At 36.3% G+C, this 14,631-nt stretch overlaps 2 protein-coding genes and 1 long non-coding RNA gene across 4 annotated transcripts in view; all 3 read right to left on the bottom strand.

Annotated features, from left to right (window-relative positions):
- Positions 1–2,497, bottom strand: part of LOC104751555 (squamosa promoter-binding-like protein 16) — a 6,063-nt gene extending 3,566 nt beyond the window's left edge. The window contains exons 1-4 of one of the 2 annotated variants that reach the window (XM_010473509.2): positions 2,161–2,497; positions 1,397–2,016; positions 1,105–1,301; positions 323–1,009 (exon numbers count right to left, since the gene is read on the bottom strand). In XM_010473509.2, coding sequence (XP_010471811.1) covers positions 323–1,009; positions 1,105–1,301; positions 1,397–1,953 — 1,441 coding nt within the window. In that variant the 5' untranslated portion in view covers positions 1,954–2,016; positions 2,161–2,497. Of the gene's footprint in view, positions 1–277; positions 1,010–1,104; positions 1,302–1,396; positions 2,017–2,160 lie in introns of both variants that reach the window. The other variant, XM_010473510.2, reaches the window with a different exon arrangement.
- LOC104751554 (chlorophyll a-b binding protein of LHCII type 1-like) lies at positions 7,195–13,700 on the bottom strand. Its single transcript, XM_010473508.2, has 10 exons — positions 13,254–13,700; positions 12,959–13,052; positions 12,291–12,853; positions 12,119–12,207; positions 8,797–11,926; positions 8,544–8,710; positions 8,287–8,433; positions 7,971–8,103; positions 7,769–7,861; positions 7,195–7,691 (listed from the first exon to the last, which is right to left on the bottom strand). The coding sequence occupies exons 5-10, from the start codon at positions 8,938–8,940 to the stop codon at positions 7,389–7,391; spliced, it is 987 nt and encodes a 328-aa protein (XP_010471810.1). The 5' UTR covers positions 8,941–11,926; positions 12,119–12,207; positions 12,291–12,853; positions 12,959–13,052; positions 13,254–13,700; the 3' UTR covers positions 7,195–7,388.
- Positions 13,821–14,631, bottom strand: part of LOC104751552 — a 3,861-nt gene continuing 3,050 nt past the window's right edge. The window contains exons 12-14 of the long non-coding RNA XR_002035865.1: positions 14,228–14,251; positions 13,947–14,037; positions 13,821–13,851 (exon numbers count right to left, since the gene is read on the bottom strand). This is a non-coding gene — a long non-coding RNA (uncharacterized LOC104751552). The remainder of the gene's footprint in view (positions 13,852–13,946; positions 14,038–14,227; positions 14,252–14,631) is intronic.

The raw sequence follows: 14,631 nt of genomic DNA, 5'->3' as shown, positions 1-14,631 counted from the left end.
TAGAAATGCCCCAGAAGCAATCACCTCTGTTCGCAATGTCCCAGGGAGCTGACTAGGATCTTTTCCAAGTAGTTTGAAAACTATCTTTCCTGTGCGGTCCTGTTTGTAAAACCATAAAAAAATGGCTTTAGACCTGCTTTAGTAAGAACTTTATTTAGTTTACTAAGGGAATATGACTTGCTGCATACCTGAGCATCAGAGTTTAAGCTGGGAGGAGAATAATCCGAACCAGATGAGGCATAACCAGATTGATGCCTGGAAACATTAAAATTAGGATTTGCAGCAGGACCTCTGATTGATGCGCCAAAGAGCTCTAGGGGCCTACAACTGGTCTTGGGACTGGGACTAGTGTTTCTGTAATTGTTACACCTCCTGCTTTCAGGAGAAGTCTGCAGCGGGAATAACTCCTGCATGACCGGAGACGATGATGGTGATCTATCATCAACAGGGTTACTGCTGGCTGAAGAATAATACTTTGTTGAAGATGCAACTGTTGGTCGACTTTCATCCTCTGGTGAAGAGGTGAATAGTTGTAGAGATAAGCTCGATCTGGTGTCCTGACCGCGTGAATCTGAATCCTGAGAAGGAGAATGGTTACTGCTACTTGTCCTCTCTCCTCCCCCAAAAGAAGGAAACTCCAAAGTTCTCTTTTCTAATTGGGTTGTAGCACCGTGATCCGAAGAAGTTAACTTAGTCTTTTCATTGCTTTCTTTGTTACCAAACCCTCCTTGAGATAACAATGCTATAGCCTCAGGTGCAGATGAGCCTAAAGTTGACGAGAGAACAGCAAGTAAGTCCATGGTAGAGGGAGATGAAGCCCCATCCATACCATTTTGAGGGTTCATCGCGGAAGGTTGATCCGGATTTTTTCTGGCTAAAATTCCAATATTGTTCAACTTTGAGACAAGATCCATAGGTAAAGGTAAAGCATTGATCTTGTTAAGTATCTGAACAAGTTGCTCTCTTTGAGGCACTCCCGGAGACCCGTTAGGTTTAGCTTCATTCCTACCTGAAGGAACACAAAACAGACTTTGTTACAAAACATGGATCATCTAAAAACAGAATAACCAGAGAGAGAGAGAGAATGATGCAGAACCTAAGTACCTTGTGCACAAGCTAAAGCTGTTAACAAAGCCAGGACATCCATGTTAGCGTTATTAGAAGTATTATCACGATTCCCAGGAGCTACAACCCGAGATGTAATCTCTTCGGGCTGCGTTTTCCTCCTCCGCCTGTTATGACCAGCCAATCTACGCCTACAACTTCTCTTTCCCTCATCAAACTCAGATAGCAGATGAAACCTAGCAACCAAAAAGTTGCAATCTTTAAGAACCCAATCATCACTAGCTAAAAAAGGATTGATTACAATAAAAAAAAAAAGTCAGATTCTTTTCACCTGCTACACTGTTGGCAAAACCTCTGCATCTGTTTGCCAACAAGAGCTTTGGTAGCTTTGCTATGAACCTCACAGACTTTATGTCTTCTATGATAATCCTTAGCAATTGATAGATCTTCCTTACAATTATCAACCTGACACTTAGGGTAGTTACCTCCTCCGCCGCCGCCGCCCCTTCCCGGAGATCTGGACTTAACCTTCTTGTTAGGAGGACTGGTTACAGCCACCGGGGTGTCTTCCAAATCGTTAAAACCAGTGGCTAGATTCAAATCAAGGCCTCTTTCTCCTCTTCCCTCGTAACTCAAACCACCGTTGTTGTTGTTGTTGTTGTTATTGTTACTACTACCAAGGCGGAGAGACTCTGCTGCCTCCTCCTCAACTTGTTTAGCTTCAAATCTTTGGCTATTCCACTCCCACATATTGGGATTCCAATCATTTTTAGGCTGCTGAGATGGCACAAGCCAGTGTGGCTGATGATGATGATAAAGATCTCGTTTTTTCCCCATGGGATGGTGAATTGAAATCGGAGCAGCTACTTGAGGACCTACCTCATCCATTTCTATCGTCTCTCCCTTTCTCTCTCTAAAACTCGACTCTTTTTTCTCTTCGCCTATCACAAACTACAAAATTCAACAAACGAGAGAATTAAGAGATTTTGAAAATAAGAAAAAAAAAAGGGATCTCTTTTATCCGAAAATAGAAGAGAGAGAGAGATCAGATGAACATAAATTTGAAAAAGGGGGTAAATGAACCGACTCTGTTACCTGAGCGTAATAACTCCTCTGCTCTCAATCGTACTTGGTTTTGGAATCCAAGCTTCTAAGTAAAATGGTACAAAGAAAAAAAAAACACACCTTTTTCCGAAATCGAATCTAAAAAAAAAAAAAAAAAAACAGAGACTTTGTTCAGATTTGAGGCCAACTTCCCAAAATCGAATCTTCCGTAATTTTCGACCTGAAAAATCGATTCGGAATCGATGGCTTTCTAATTCTCCGCTCTCTTCCTTGTTGTGTTTCCCTCTTAAATTTGTGTTCTTTCTCTTTTTTTTTTAGCCTCTTTCCTTGTTTTCTCTCTCCCTCTCTCTGGTCTTCAACTCCTAACCTTTTTACGAAACTTTTTTCTTATTTTGTTCGGCGGTGGCACAAACTGTAAATTCTGAACGAACAAGGGGTCTTTTCTGTAATAGTGTCGAGAAAAAAAAAAAAAAGATGAAGGATCCAAGATACGATCCTTCATTATTTACAGAAAAATACAAAGGAAAAAAAAACAATAATAATATGAAAACACATTTCCAATAATACAATGAGAAATTCGTATAATATTCACTATTGAGTATTCACCATTTGAATTTTTGAATTCTTTCAATTTTCCTATCAAACGATGAGTATAATAAGCATGTTTTATTAGTCTCTCTTTCGTTATATATTATTGTTGTTAAAGATAACAATAAGCTCTCTTTTCGTCAATAGTTGATACGTCATTGATAAATAAACAATATAGTTAATTTCCTCCATAGACCTTAGTAGTATTCATTATCGTTTTTACGTGTAGGGAAAAAAAAAGAGAGCTGAGCAATATTTTAGATAAACAAAATGCTTTGTTTTTTTTTTTATAAATAATAATTGAATTATATATAGTTCAACAATGTGCACTTATCAACTAAAAGTAGAAACAAATATACTAGAACGATACTGAAGAAAGAGATTTCGTACACACAAAAAAAAAGAGAGAGTATTTGGACCCGAAAATGAGTGTCTACTTTGATATGGACAAATCTATCTATATAGGTAAACGAAATGTCAAACGAATCAAAACGAAGTCACAGTTGTATTCTATTACACACAGTCAAGCTAGGTCGGTAACGCGAATCACGCTATATATATATAAACGAACGTATAAATTGGGATTTGGGAGTTATCAGTTTTTTAGATCTAAGCCTACTACTACAAGTAGTAATTAAACACACTAATAAGTAACCATAAATAAAAAAAACGCGTCCGCGTTTGGGGGAAGTCGGCGTCACAATAACGGAAGCCGGAAGGTAAAAAGGCCTAAAAGGCTAAAAAAAACACACACCAAACCGTTCCCATTCCACCCAAAAACCTGTCGATATTACAAAGACATAATTATCCTTTTTACAAAACTACGAAACAGCCCCTTCTTTAAATTTAGACAAGAGATCGATCTCTCTCATGTACGGATTTATGTCGCGTGAGTCTGTCTCTTTACGCGGCATGCAACGCAACAAGTAGCTTACGGCGCGTGACACATCCGAACACGAGAATAGTCCCTTTTAGCCTTTTTATCAAGTTAAGATAATTCGTAAATCCTTTTTCTTCGTATCAAGTTTACTTTTTTGCTTGTATCTCTCTCTCTTCTGTGATGGAAGTATATGCATAAGATTGTGTGAATGTAATTAAGATACGTACTACATGTAATAGATTAAAAAGTGGAGAAACAGCTGTATTTGGTACGGAAAGGTAGATGTCAATTTTGATTGGAGAATACTAACAAACTCATACGTAGATAGATATAGATAGATAAGCTTTGTACTTACTCTTTTCTTACTTTCATTTCTTGTGTACTACCTCTCTCTTTTCTCCTGTTTCTCAACCTTTTTGTTTACATATTCATTCACGATGAATTTGAAAAATATTATTTGTACGAAAAGCAATGTCACAAGTTTGTACTATCAAAAGAACAATTAAACATGTACTATTATTAAGCTTTTGTAAAAGTTTCTTACCAAATATCTTTTTACTAGTATCCAACAAAGAAAACAAAGTCATAAATATTTATTCATTTACATACGTGAAAATGTACTCGTTATAATAAGTGGGTATTACAAGATAAAACATTTGAGATCACGAGTGACGACACCATTTGTATCAAGTTGAAGCCTCCGTAATCTAGCCATGTATCATGCACTTTCCAAAACTAGACATGAGGCTTGGGTGTAAATTAATCCAACGTTATATTTTATTTTGTTGGTCAGCTGTTACCTATTGACGCGTACACAAAATCGTTTCCTGCATTCTGCTACTGTTTTTCCTATATGGAGGAGATATTGTCACCGTAATTTCCGAAATTTGATTGGAAGTGTTCTTGATCGAAGAACGTGCACGTTAATTATGGGCTTTTGATAATAATAATAATAACGACGATCACAATATCAACGAAAATATAGGAAAGCGTAATCGGTTTTATTAATTCTCGATGGAATATGTCACGTTTGGTAATGCCAAAAGAAGCTCTTCATGATTAATTGGTTTAGACTTTAGACTTTAGAACGACCGAACGATAACGAATCTTTTTGAAACAAATATGGTTTGTTGCTATCGATTCCGATTTTTTTATATTTTAAAGATTCAAGTTATTCTTGGGAGCTTTTTTAGTGTCTAATTACGTAACGTGGAGAAGTTCTGTTTTGTTTCCTAATTAGTAAAAAAATATTATAATACAAATTTCACATCAGTTGATTAGTCGCATTATTAATCTGAAACCCTTAATAATTTCGTTACAATATTAACTTATATGGGTTAGCTAACGAGTGTGTTTAGTTTGTCGGCCGACACAATATTTTTGGGACCTATACTTGAGGACAAACTGTTTTTGTTTACATCGACATACACATACATAACTATTCAATTAATTATCTGGATAAATCTATTTCTCAAGTCAAGAAGCTATTCAATTAATTATCTGGATTACGCATGATGGCTACAAATAGCCAAGCAGTCAATAAGTCTAAAAAAAAAGCCTAAGTAAAATGCATGAAATCGGAACAAATCAAACTAAAAAAACAATAGCTAAACAAACTACACTAGCAATTCAACTAGAGTTGATAGTTTCAGCGATCGATAACTACAAAAGTTTTGAACGTTTCGAGTTCAAACATCAACGATAGAGAAAAGAAAACTACTTTAATCATGTTTTGGTTGTCTGGTACGAAACTTCATGGTAAGAAAATAAAGATAATCAAACGATCGTAATTTTCACATGCTAGTAGCCTGGTACATAACCATAGTCCATATATTGAACATGTGTATCAGATTGGAGCTAGGATATGATCTCAGTTAAGAATTGAATTTGAATCTATAAACATTTTTTATATTTTTATAAACTTTGAACCATGAAATATTTGATAAATAATGTTGTAATCGGTTTGCTAACCGCTAAACAATCTATAGATTTAGACGATGATTTCCCAATGATCACCGGTAAAACGATTTAAAAAAGAGATAAATGATAATATTATTTTGAGGTCCTCATGGTATATTTGCATATGCTATGGAATATTGTCATGTTAAGCGAAGTTGGAGTGCATAAGCATATATACATATAAACAAATAGAGTCACTTGTTGTTGCTGAGGATCACCTCGACTCACGTGAGAAGTCAGGTGTGTCGGGTTTCGGGTTAAAATATCTCCCAATATCTGAGAATTCTCAACAAAACCTACATCCAAAAATTATATTTCAAAATATCACCGACGGAACGAATTAGGAACACATCTCATCGATTTTTGTTTCTTACAAATCAATGCATACATGAATACTTTATGAATAATACTAATAATACCTTGGGATGGTGAAAGCTTTCCAAAGACAACAACACATCAGAAGCAATAAAAATGCCTTCAAGACAAATACGACTTAAGTTAGTCTGCTAATTAAATTTCTAGATAAACCTTCATTACAGAAACAAGATATAGGAATCCTTCATTATAAAAAATTGAGTATAATTGTACACAAAATAGTTGATATTTGTTTACTTAGACTTTTAGAGAATGGTTCACTGCACGCAGTCATTACGCATTACCGACGAGGGTACAACAGTTTTCCACTATATTAACCAATAATATCATGTACAGTTTTATTTTTGTCAAGTGTGTAATGTGCAAATTAACTATAGTCTATAGAATAATAGAATCTTGTAAAGAGCATAAAAAAACTAATAGAATGTCTTGGTCATGATCATGACTCGTGAGTCACGGAAAAATGGCCATTTCATACCCGTACACCCCTCAAAAGTGTGAATTGCTGCCTATACAAACAAGGAGTGCCAATTTAGACATGTACCCTAATACATTTCAAATTTCATACCTATACTCACAAAATTGAGCTAATTGCACAGTCCACGTTAACGGATTTAAGTCAAACGTTAGAGATGTTGACTCATAATCCACGTGTGTACCATCAAGAATGCAAAACGACGTCGTTTTGTTTTCTTCACAAAAAAAAAGTGGAATATCCACACTCTGGTGGAATAAGATCGTTTTTAGGTTTATAAAAATGAAATTGTATGATATAATTGAGAGTTATTGTGAGATCAATTGGTTACGTCCTATGCTAATAATCTCTGAGAATGCGGGTTCGACCCACAGGAGTGTGGATTTTCTACAATTTTTTGCATGGATGCCACTTTAGGTTAATATATATAAATTTGTACAATACTATTGAGTATTGTTGTCGGATCAACTGGTTACGTCCTTTGCTAAACACATGTGAGGTCTTGAGTTCGATTAGAGTGTGGATATTCCACTATGAAATGGCCTTTTCCCCGTGAGTCACCATCATCTTCCTTTTCCTTGGACTCCAATGCCCCAGTTTAATAAGACACTATACCATGTATAAAACGTGTTTACAGAATTACAGTATATAGTTGTAACAAGTGATAACGATGCGCTTCAACTTACAAAAGAGGGAATAAAAATATCCCATTATACTAGTGATCACTCGTTTTACAATCCACAAAACCGGAACACGTCGTATTATGAACCTATAATATGTTTAAGACTTAAAACAACACACTATACACATTCTATTGATTGTTCTTTTACAAATTCCTCAAGTTGCCAATTACAGGATTTAGTATTTAGAAATAGATAAAGTGTTGGTTATAGTTATCATGTACTAAGTAACATATGGTGTTAAACATATTCACGCATTGTCTTTTTTTTTTTTGACATATGTACATACATAGTAGACTCTTCATGTCTGAAGAAGCATGGCTACCAGATTGTTATGTAAGGGATCAGAGACATAGTCAACAAAATTTTGAACAGGACCTTTTCCAGTGAAAGCAGCCTGTGAATAGAATCCAAGCCATGCGACCATAGCTAGTCTCCCGTTTTTAATCTCTTTAACCTTAAGATCTTCAAAAGCTACCGGGTCCTCAGAGAGGTTCAAGGGATCAAAAAGCGTCCCTCCGGGATAGTTTATGTCCCCTGGCAAGTATATGCCCAGTGGCTCTAACGCCTCAATGCCACAGTATCTTGCATATTCCGGTCCTACCTGTATGCATAAAGGATTTTGTTAAGGGAATGTATGAGGTGAAGCAAATGTGTATTTGATGTCTGAATTGTAATTACCATCAAGAGTACTTGACAAATGGCGATTACAATGACACCTTGGCTTCCAGCTAAGTGCAGCCCCGGAATGCCCAAGTAGTCCAACGTTTCTCCCTAGTGAAAAACAAAGGCGTCCTCTTCTTGGTCATGCTACTGACTAGGAATTTGATAGTAGATGGTGAAAGATGTTTGAAAAAAAGAGAGCTAAATTACTGAAAGAAACCTGAAGCTTCGAGTAACCAACTCGCCACCATACAGGTTCAGCAAAATGGAAAGCTCCCGTGAGATCAAATATTTCAGGGATTAGAGCACCCAACGCTGCAAGCATGGCCCAACGAGCATGAAGTATTTCAAAGCTGCAAAACAAGCGCTAGGATCACTTAACTACTAATGGTCAACTTCAGTGAATTTTCAGAATGTTTCTCACATGAGGGGCAGTCATAGTTGTTGGCTAGAGGAATCAGGATCTAGATGGACAGCTTCTAAGTTCTAAACTATAACAAGACAAGGTTAAAAAAAAAAAAAAAGAGAAGACTCACTTGAAGTACTTATCAAAAGTGAAACGATCCTTGCCAAGTCCAGCAACGTCGAATCCATAATCCCCAGGAAGTTCTCCTGTAAGGTATGGCGGGTAATCATATGGGATTGGACCAAACCAACGGGGACGTTCTTCCCCATACCACTTGCTGCACACTTACAAAGAACAAACCAAGAAAATTTGTAAGATGATGAGAATTAATACTGATTAGCCAAATTAATGGTTAGATAATCTATCCACACAAAATATTTAATATACCTGTCGGTTCTAGCCTTTTGAGCTTTAGCTTTGAATCTTGAAGAAGTCTCAACGGCTTCTTTCTTTTTCTCTTCCAATCTCCGCCGCAAAGATTCTCCCAATGAGCTGTTCGCGATTGCTTTAACCGCCGTGAAAGGTATCGCCGAGAAAACCAATACTCCGGCGAGCTAAAAAAAAAAGCAAGAAAAAGTAAAATTAAAAAAAAAAACCGAGGATGATAACAAATGAGAAGATAAAAAATTGAACCACAAACCTCTTGCCACGAAGCTCTGCAAGTCGAACGGGACCTTGTCACTGCGCCTCTGCTACTAAGAGGCTTGGGAACGACTAACCTCGGAAGAGAATGAAACGACGAATAACTTGAGGACAGTGACACCTTCCCTTGAAACAGAGCCATGGTTCTTGACTCAACCAAACCAACCAACCAACACTTATGATAAGCGGTCTCCACTTGTTAATTTATGGGGTCAGTCCACGTGTCTTGCTATTAGCCAGTTCTTTTACAAACCCAGTCTTGTGCGAATCCATATATAGGCCCAATTAATTCAATTAAATAACAGGCCAAGTCGATATGTCCATGAACAATTCTTAAACGGTGCGCTTTGTGTAGTTTGAACTTTGAAGTTTGAACAAACGTTTCAATGGAAGGAAGATTTGAGACTTTAATTTACTAATCAGAATCAGTCTGTTACTGTATTAGATTAGATACAATCATTAGAAACACCAAAAGATCTACACGCAGGAATCCAAAACTGCGACTACAAGGAAGGAAAGCTGATCACATCTCCCTCAAATATAGTGGTGACTGGTGACCAAAACAGAAGAAGTGAAAAAAAAACAAATCTATAAATACTAATTCAATCTTCGATGCCAAAAAATCAAAAAGGGAGTCTGGCTCCTTCACATCCTCAACATACCAATTATGATGAGAAGCAATTCATAAATAGATTAGCTACCATCACAAGCATATAAAATTGAGATTAAAAAAAAAAAAAAAAGAACTAGGAATAGATGTAGCACACCAAAATGGATAAACAAGGAAGAAACCAAGTAGTAACCTGAAATATCTATGAAAAAAGACTTAACAAAAGAATCAGGCATAAGCAAAAATGCGAATCGAACGAGGTAGATGAGGAATCAAAATGCAGGCAATATAATATATAAATCAACAGATTGCAGAAGATCCAAGAAGGAAAGAGGAATGAAAACCTGAAAAGCTCAGACTTGAAGATGTTCAATGCAAAAACTCTACTGAAGTAAACACATCCATCATGAAAACGACAGAAAATAAGTACAAACCCATTTTAAAAGGATGTAATGATCATCTTTCATCTCACTGTGAGTAGACAGCAAAGGATCAGAGTAAACTGATTGATGAAGAAATCATGGGAAAATACAATAAGATATACAGAGGAGAAAACAATAACAAAAATGAAACATACCAGTTGAGATCAATCCTAGAGGCAACCAGTGAGGAATTCACAGCTTACTTCTCTTTAATACCAAGAATCTAACCCAGGAAAAAGAAGCTCATTACACCTGAATCAACCAAAGATGGAAGCCCCAAGTTCATCCCTGTTGAGACAACTTGTAGACTTGAAAGGAATCTAGGCAAACAAGTCCAAACAGAAGTTTTACTTGCATCATATAAATTCATGGATAATGAACTCACAAAGAAAGAGAAAACACCATCCCAAACAGAAGTGATTAGCATCTAAACCACCATCAAAAGCATATGAGAGTAAGATTAAACACTTCACATTAAAAAAAAAAAAAAACCACAATCACAAGCATATAACATGGCAAAATAATGTTGAAGACTTCCCAATGGCACTGTCCAAATCTTACTGTTAACCTGTGTAACAAGAATATGTCTAGCTTTGTGCATAAGATGAGCTCATACTAGAACAATCCTAAAAGACTCCAATATATTCAATACAAAAACTACGTTAGTAGACATTAAAAAATCCAGCTGGAAGACACACAGAAGAGAAATAATAACAAAAATGAAACATACCAATTGAGATCATTCCTTGCGGCAACCAATGAGGAAATCAAAGCTTAAAAATACCCTATAAACATATAACAATCAGAAGAAAATTACAGATAGACCCTAATAAGGAAACAGAGAGAAATAAGAAACCGGCAAAGAGGTAACATGGAATGCCGAGAGATCAAAGATCAACTGAGACCGAATATAACAGAGGTGATTGTTGATATAACAGGCAGTTGTGTTATTCGGGGGAAAAAAACAAAAAAAGATGCAGCACAGAGAAATCAGAAGAAACCAAAAAATGATAGCCGAGAAGACACATTCAACTCAACATAGAAATCCCATTGCCTCCACGATCTGTATCAACATACAGAAAAAATAATCTACTTAGGAACTGAATGTGGGAGAAAGGACACCGGCAAAAAGAGAAAACGTGTGACACAATCTCAATCAATCAAAGCCATCACCGATCAATATTTATAGCATCCTCCACAATCTTAATCAACAAGAAATAGACAAGTAAATAAGAAAAGACCACCCAAGCAATTTAGAAAAGTGAAAGTTCATTGTGGCAGACTGGCCGTTTTATGACTACAAGGTGCAACAAGTAATCTACACCACAACATAAAAGCCACCTCACTGGTTGTTAACAACGGTCATGACTCATGACTCATGAATCAACATGTCTAGCTTTCTGCACAAGATGAGCTCAGACTAGAACAGTCGTAAAAGACTCCAAGATATTCAATACAAAAACTACGTTAGTAGATATATTTATCTTAAAAAGGTCAAAGTAACAAGTACAAACCCATATAACAAAAGAACTTACGGTCATCTTTCATCTGACTGTTAGTAGACTGCAAAAGATTAGAGTCAAGTGATGGATGAAAGAAATCCAGCTGGAAGACACACACAGGACAAATAATAACCAAAAAAAATGAAACATACCAATTGAGATCAGCAACTAATGAGGAAATCAAAGCTTAGAAATACACAGTAATCATATAACAATCAGAAGAAAATAACAGACAGACAAAGGCGCCAAGACAAATAAACCCAAAAAGATGGAATCCCCACCAAGTTCAGTCAGCCCTGTTGAGACAACTTGTAGACTTGAAAGGAATCTAGGCAAACAAGTCTAAATAGAACATCTACTTGCATCATTGAAATTCACATAGAAAGAGAAACACCATCCCAAACAGAAGTGATTAGCACTTAAATGGTAGAAAAATGCAAATCATGAAATCAGAAAGAGAAAAAGAGAAAAGGGGAAGAAAAAATGACCATACCTCCAAAGAAAAGAGAAAAACCACCAACGAGGTAACAGAGAATACTGTAGATGGAAAGTTAACAAAATGGAACTACCTCCACATTCTCGACATTCCACGACCTAACACAAGCAAAGAAAAACATTAGCTTATCACACAGTGAACAGTAAAAATATAGCCAATATTGAATAAAATAACTGATAGGCAAAAAGGTGTAAAGATGCGAGGCAACCTGGAAGTTAAACTCAAAAAGGTGTAAAGATGCGAGGCAACCTGGAAGTTAAACTCAAAAAGGTGTAAAGATGCGAGGCAACCTGGAAGTTAAACTCAGAAATCAAACGCTCCCACAATGTTTGTTTTTTCACTTTGAACATCCCACACAGTAATCCAAGTTCCTCATGATCTGCATCAAAGAGAGACAGAGATGTTTTTTTTCACTTTATATAGAAAGAAACAGAAAAAATCGGTTAAGTGGAAGAAGACTACCTGAAGATGTAGCGTAGAGAGGACAAATACAAGCCATCAAAACTGTCACCAACAGATCAAAGCATCCTCCTCCACAATCTAAAATGAACAGAGCCAAGTAGAGTTAAAAATCGCATGAACATAATAAAAAAGCCTTGAATGATCAATTTAGAAACCAAACTCTAGAAGAGCAACATGAGTAAGAGAGTGACAACGATCAGTCAAAGCCATCACCGATCAATCGCAGGATCATCCTCCACAAATGTAAACCAACAAAACAAAAAATATTTATGTAACTAGAAGATAAGACAAAACCACCGAACCAAAGTGACAATAAAGAAGCAAATAGAGATGAGTTTAAAGCAAGGAACCCATGAGAACGCTTGAAGACAATAACATGGATTAGAAGCGTGATGATTGGATCATGGTATGCTTCCAAAAGACCTGCAAAACGAAGAAACAAAACAAAAAAAGAAGTAAAAGACGTGTTAAGAGGAAGAACAAAACCCTTTGAAGAAGTAGCACAGAGAAGAAGCGTGTCAATTAAAGCGATCACTCTCATCGATAAAAGCATCATCCAAAACCTGAAACAACATAACAACAAGTAAATAACATAAAGAAATATAAAGCTACCTATGCAATTTAGAAACCAAACCATAGAAAAAATCAGTTAAGAGGAAGAAGACTACCTGAAGATGTAGCGCAGAGAAGACAAAAACTATCCATCAAAACCATCACCAGCCGATCAAAGCATCCTCCTCCACTAAAATGTAGGGTCTTGGGCTTAAAAGTAAAACATACATGCCCACATCATTAGGAAGATCAGCGACATTACTGTTAACTGAAAATTTCAATAACATAGCAAAGTAATGTTGAAGACTCCCCAATGGCACAGTCCAAATCTCAGGAACCCGAAATAAATCATGGAGTAATATTAAAACAAACTGATTGCAACAGATTTGGGAGGGAAAACGGAATGAATACCTGAATTTGTCGAGCCTTTTGCATGGGAGGATAAGATAGAAGAACAAACTCGTTTACAAGACATATCTTACATCTACGAAGTGAAGTGATATCTGTAGAACAAACACAAAGGTCAAGAAACAATAGCCATTAGTTAATTAAAAAAAAACAAGCAAGATATATGTGAAGTAACCAGAAAATCGAAGTTATACGCAAACCATCCTTCCCTCCAATAAGGCCTTGAACCTCCACGATAGAAAAACATGAGCTTATATAACAAAGGGAAAGAAGAGACCATGAAAGAGGTAACAAGGAGCAACGACAGATAAAGTGAGACATAACAGAACAAAGGTCAACTTGTGGTTGTAATGAAGACAATGGTAATAAAAAGATGTAGCACCAAGAAACTTAAAAATATGACAGAACAGAAGAAAGATTTGTCATATCAGTCCCCCCGGTGCCTCCATGATCTGCAACAGAAAAGAGATATTTTCGTTAAAAAGACACTGAATACAAAAACCAGTTACAAAAGACAAAGTCTAAGAACAAAAACGTGTAGGAAAGAATCTGTGGATCATCGATCTCTCATCTGAATGTGTGTACACAGCAAGAACATCATCTGGGAAACACAAGAAACAAAGGACCAACACTAGCCAATATTAAATAAAACAACTGATATGCTATAAGCCAAAAGGTGCATAGATGTGAGGTAACCTGAAAGTTAAACTCAGAAATCAAACGCACTCCCACAATGATTTTTCTTTCTCTCCGAACCTCCCACACAGTAATCTTGGTTCCTCATGATCTGCAACAAAGAGAGAGAGAGCTGTTTTTTCACATTTATAGAATGAACAAAACAAAAATCGGTTAAGAGGAAGAATACTACTACCTGAAGATGTAGCCAAGAAAAGACAAAAAAGATCCATCAAATAAAACCATCACCAATCGATCAGTGATGGAATGACTACAACAATGTCAACAAGAAGAGAGTGTACCTTTGGGAAGACTTGGTCTAAGACCTTCAAGGCAAACCAACATAACCCCGAACAAGGATGTCAGCCTGTGGATATGCAATCAAAACACACACACAAAGGTACCAACTGAATGAAGATAATGAATTCACAAAGAAAAATAGTTTGACATCATAAAATAAGGCTAAATCAGACATACCTATAGCAATGTGGTGACACTACGAGAATAAGAACATCATCATCAATTTCACTTCGTCTCAGGTCCCTACAACAATAAAATTCCCAGTTAAGCAAATTGTTTTCAAAATTTAATATGAACAGAAACACTGATCATTAACAAATTTCAAAGCAACACAAGGAACAAATAATAACACAAAATCATACATAAGTGAAGGATGATATGAAACAAAACCTGGAGGTGTTCTTCT

This window comes from Camelina sativa, chromosome 16 (genome assembly GCF_000633955.1).
Source record: "Camelina sativa cultivar DH55 chromosome 16, Cs, whole genome shotgun sequence".
NCBI classification, from domain to species: Eukaryota; Viridiplantae; Streptophyta; class Magnoliopsida; order Brassicales; family Brassicaceae; genus Camelina; species Camelina sativa.
The sequence above is the reverse complement of the archived record's forward strand: the minus strand, read 5'-3'. Positions and strand labels throughout refer to the sequence as shown.

Bases quoted from the DNA above. Each gene is read 5' to 3' on its own strand.
- LOC104751554 (XM_010473508.2), bottom strand. From the start codon at position 8,940: ATGGCTCTGTTTCAAGGGAAGGTGTCACTGTCCTCAAGTTATTCGTCG. The intron at 8,434-8,543 runs GTATATTAAATA...GTAAGTGTGCAG, and splicing joins CAAAAGGCTAGAACCGACAG to CAAGTGGTATGGGGAAGAAC. The intron at 8,104-8,286 runs GTGAGTCTTCTC...CTTGTTTTGCAG, and splicing joins ACTTTTGATAAGTACTTCAA to CTTTGAAATACTTCATGCTC.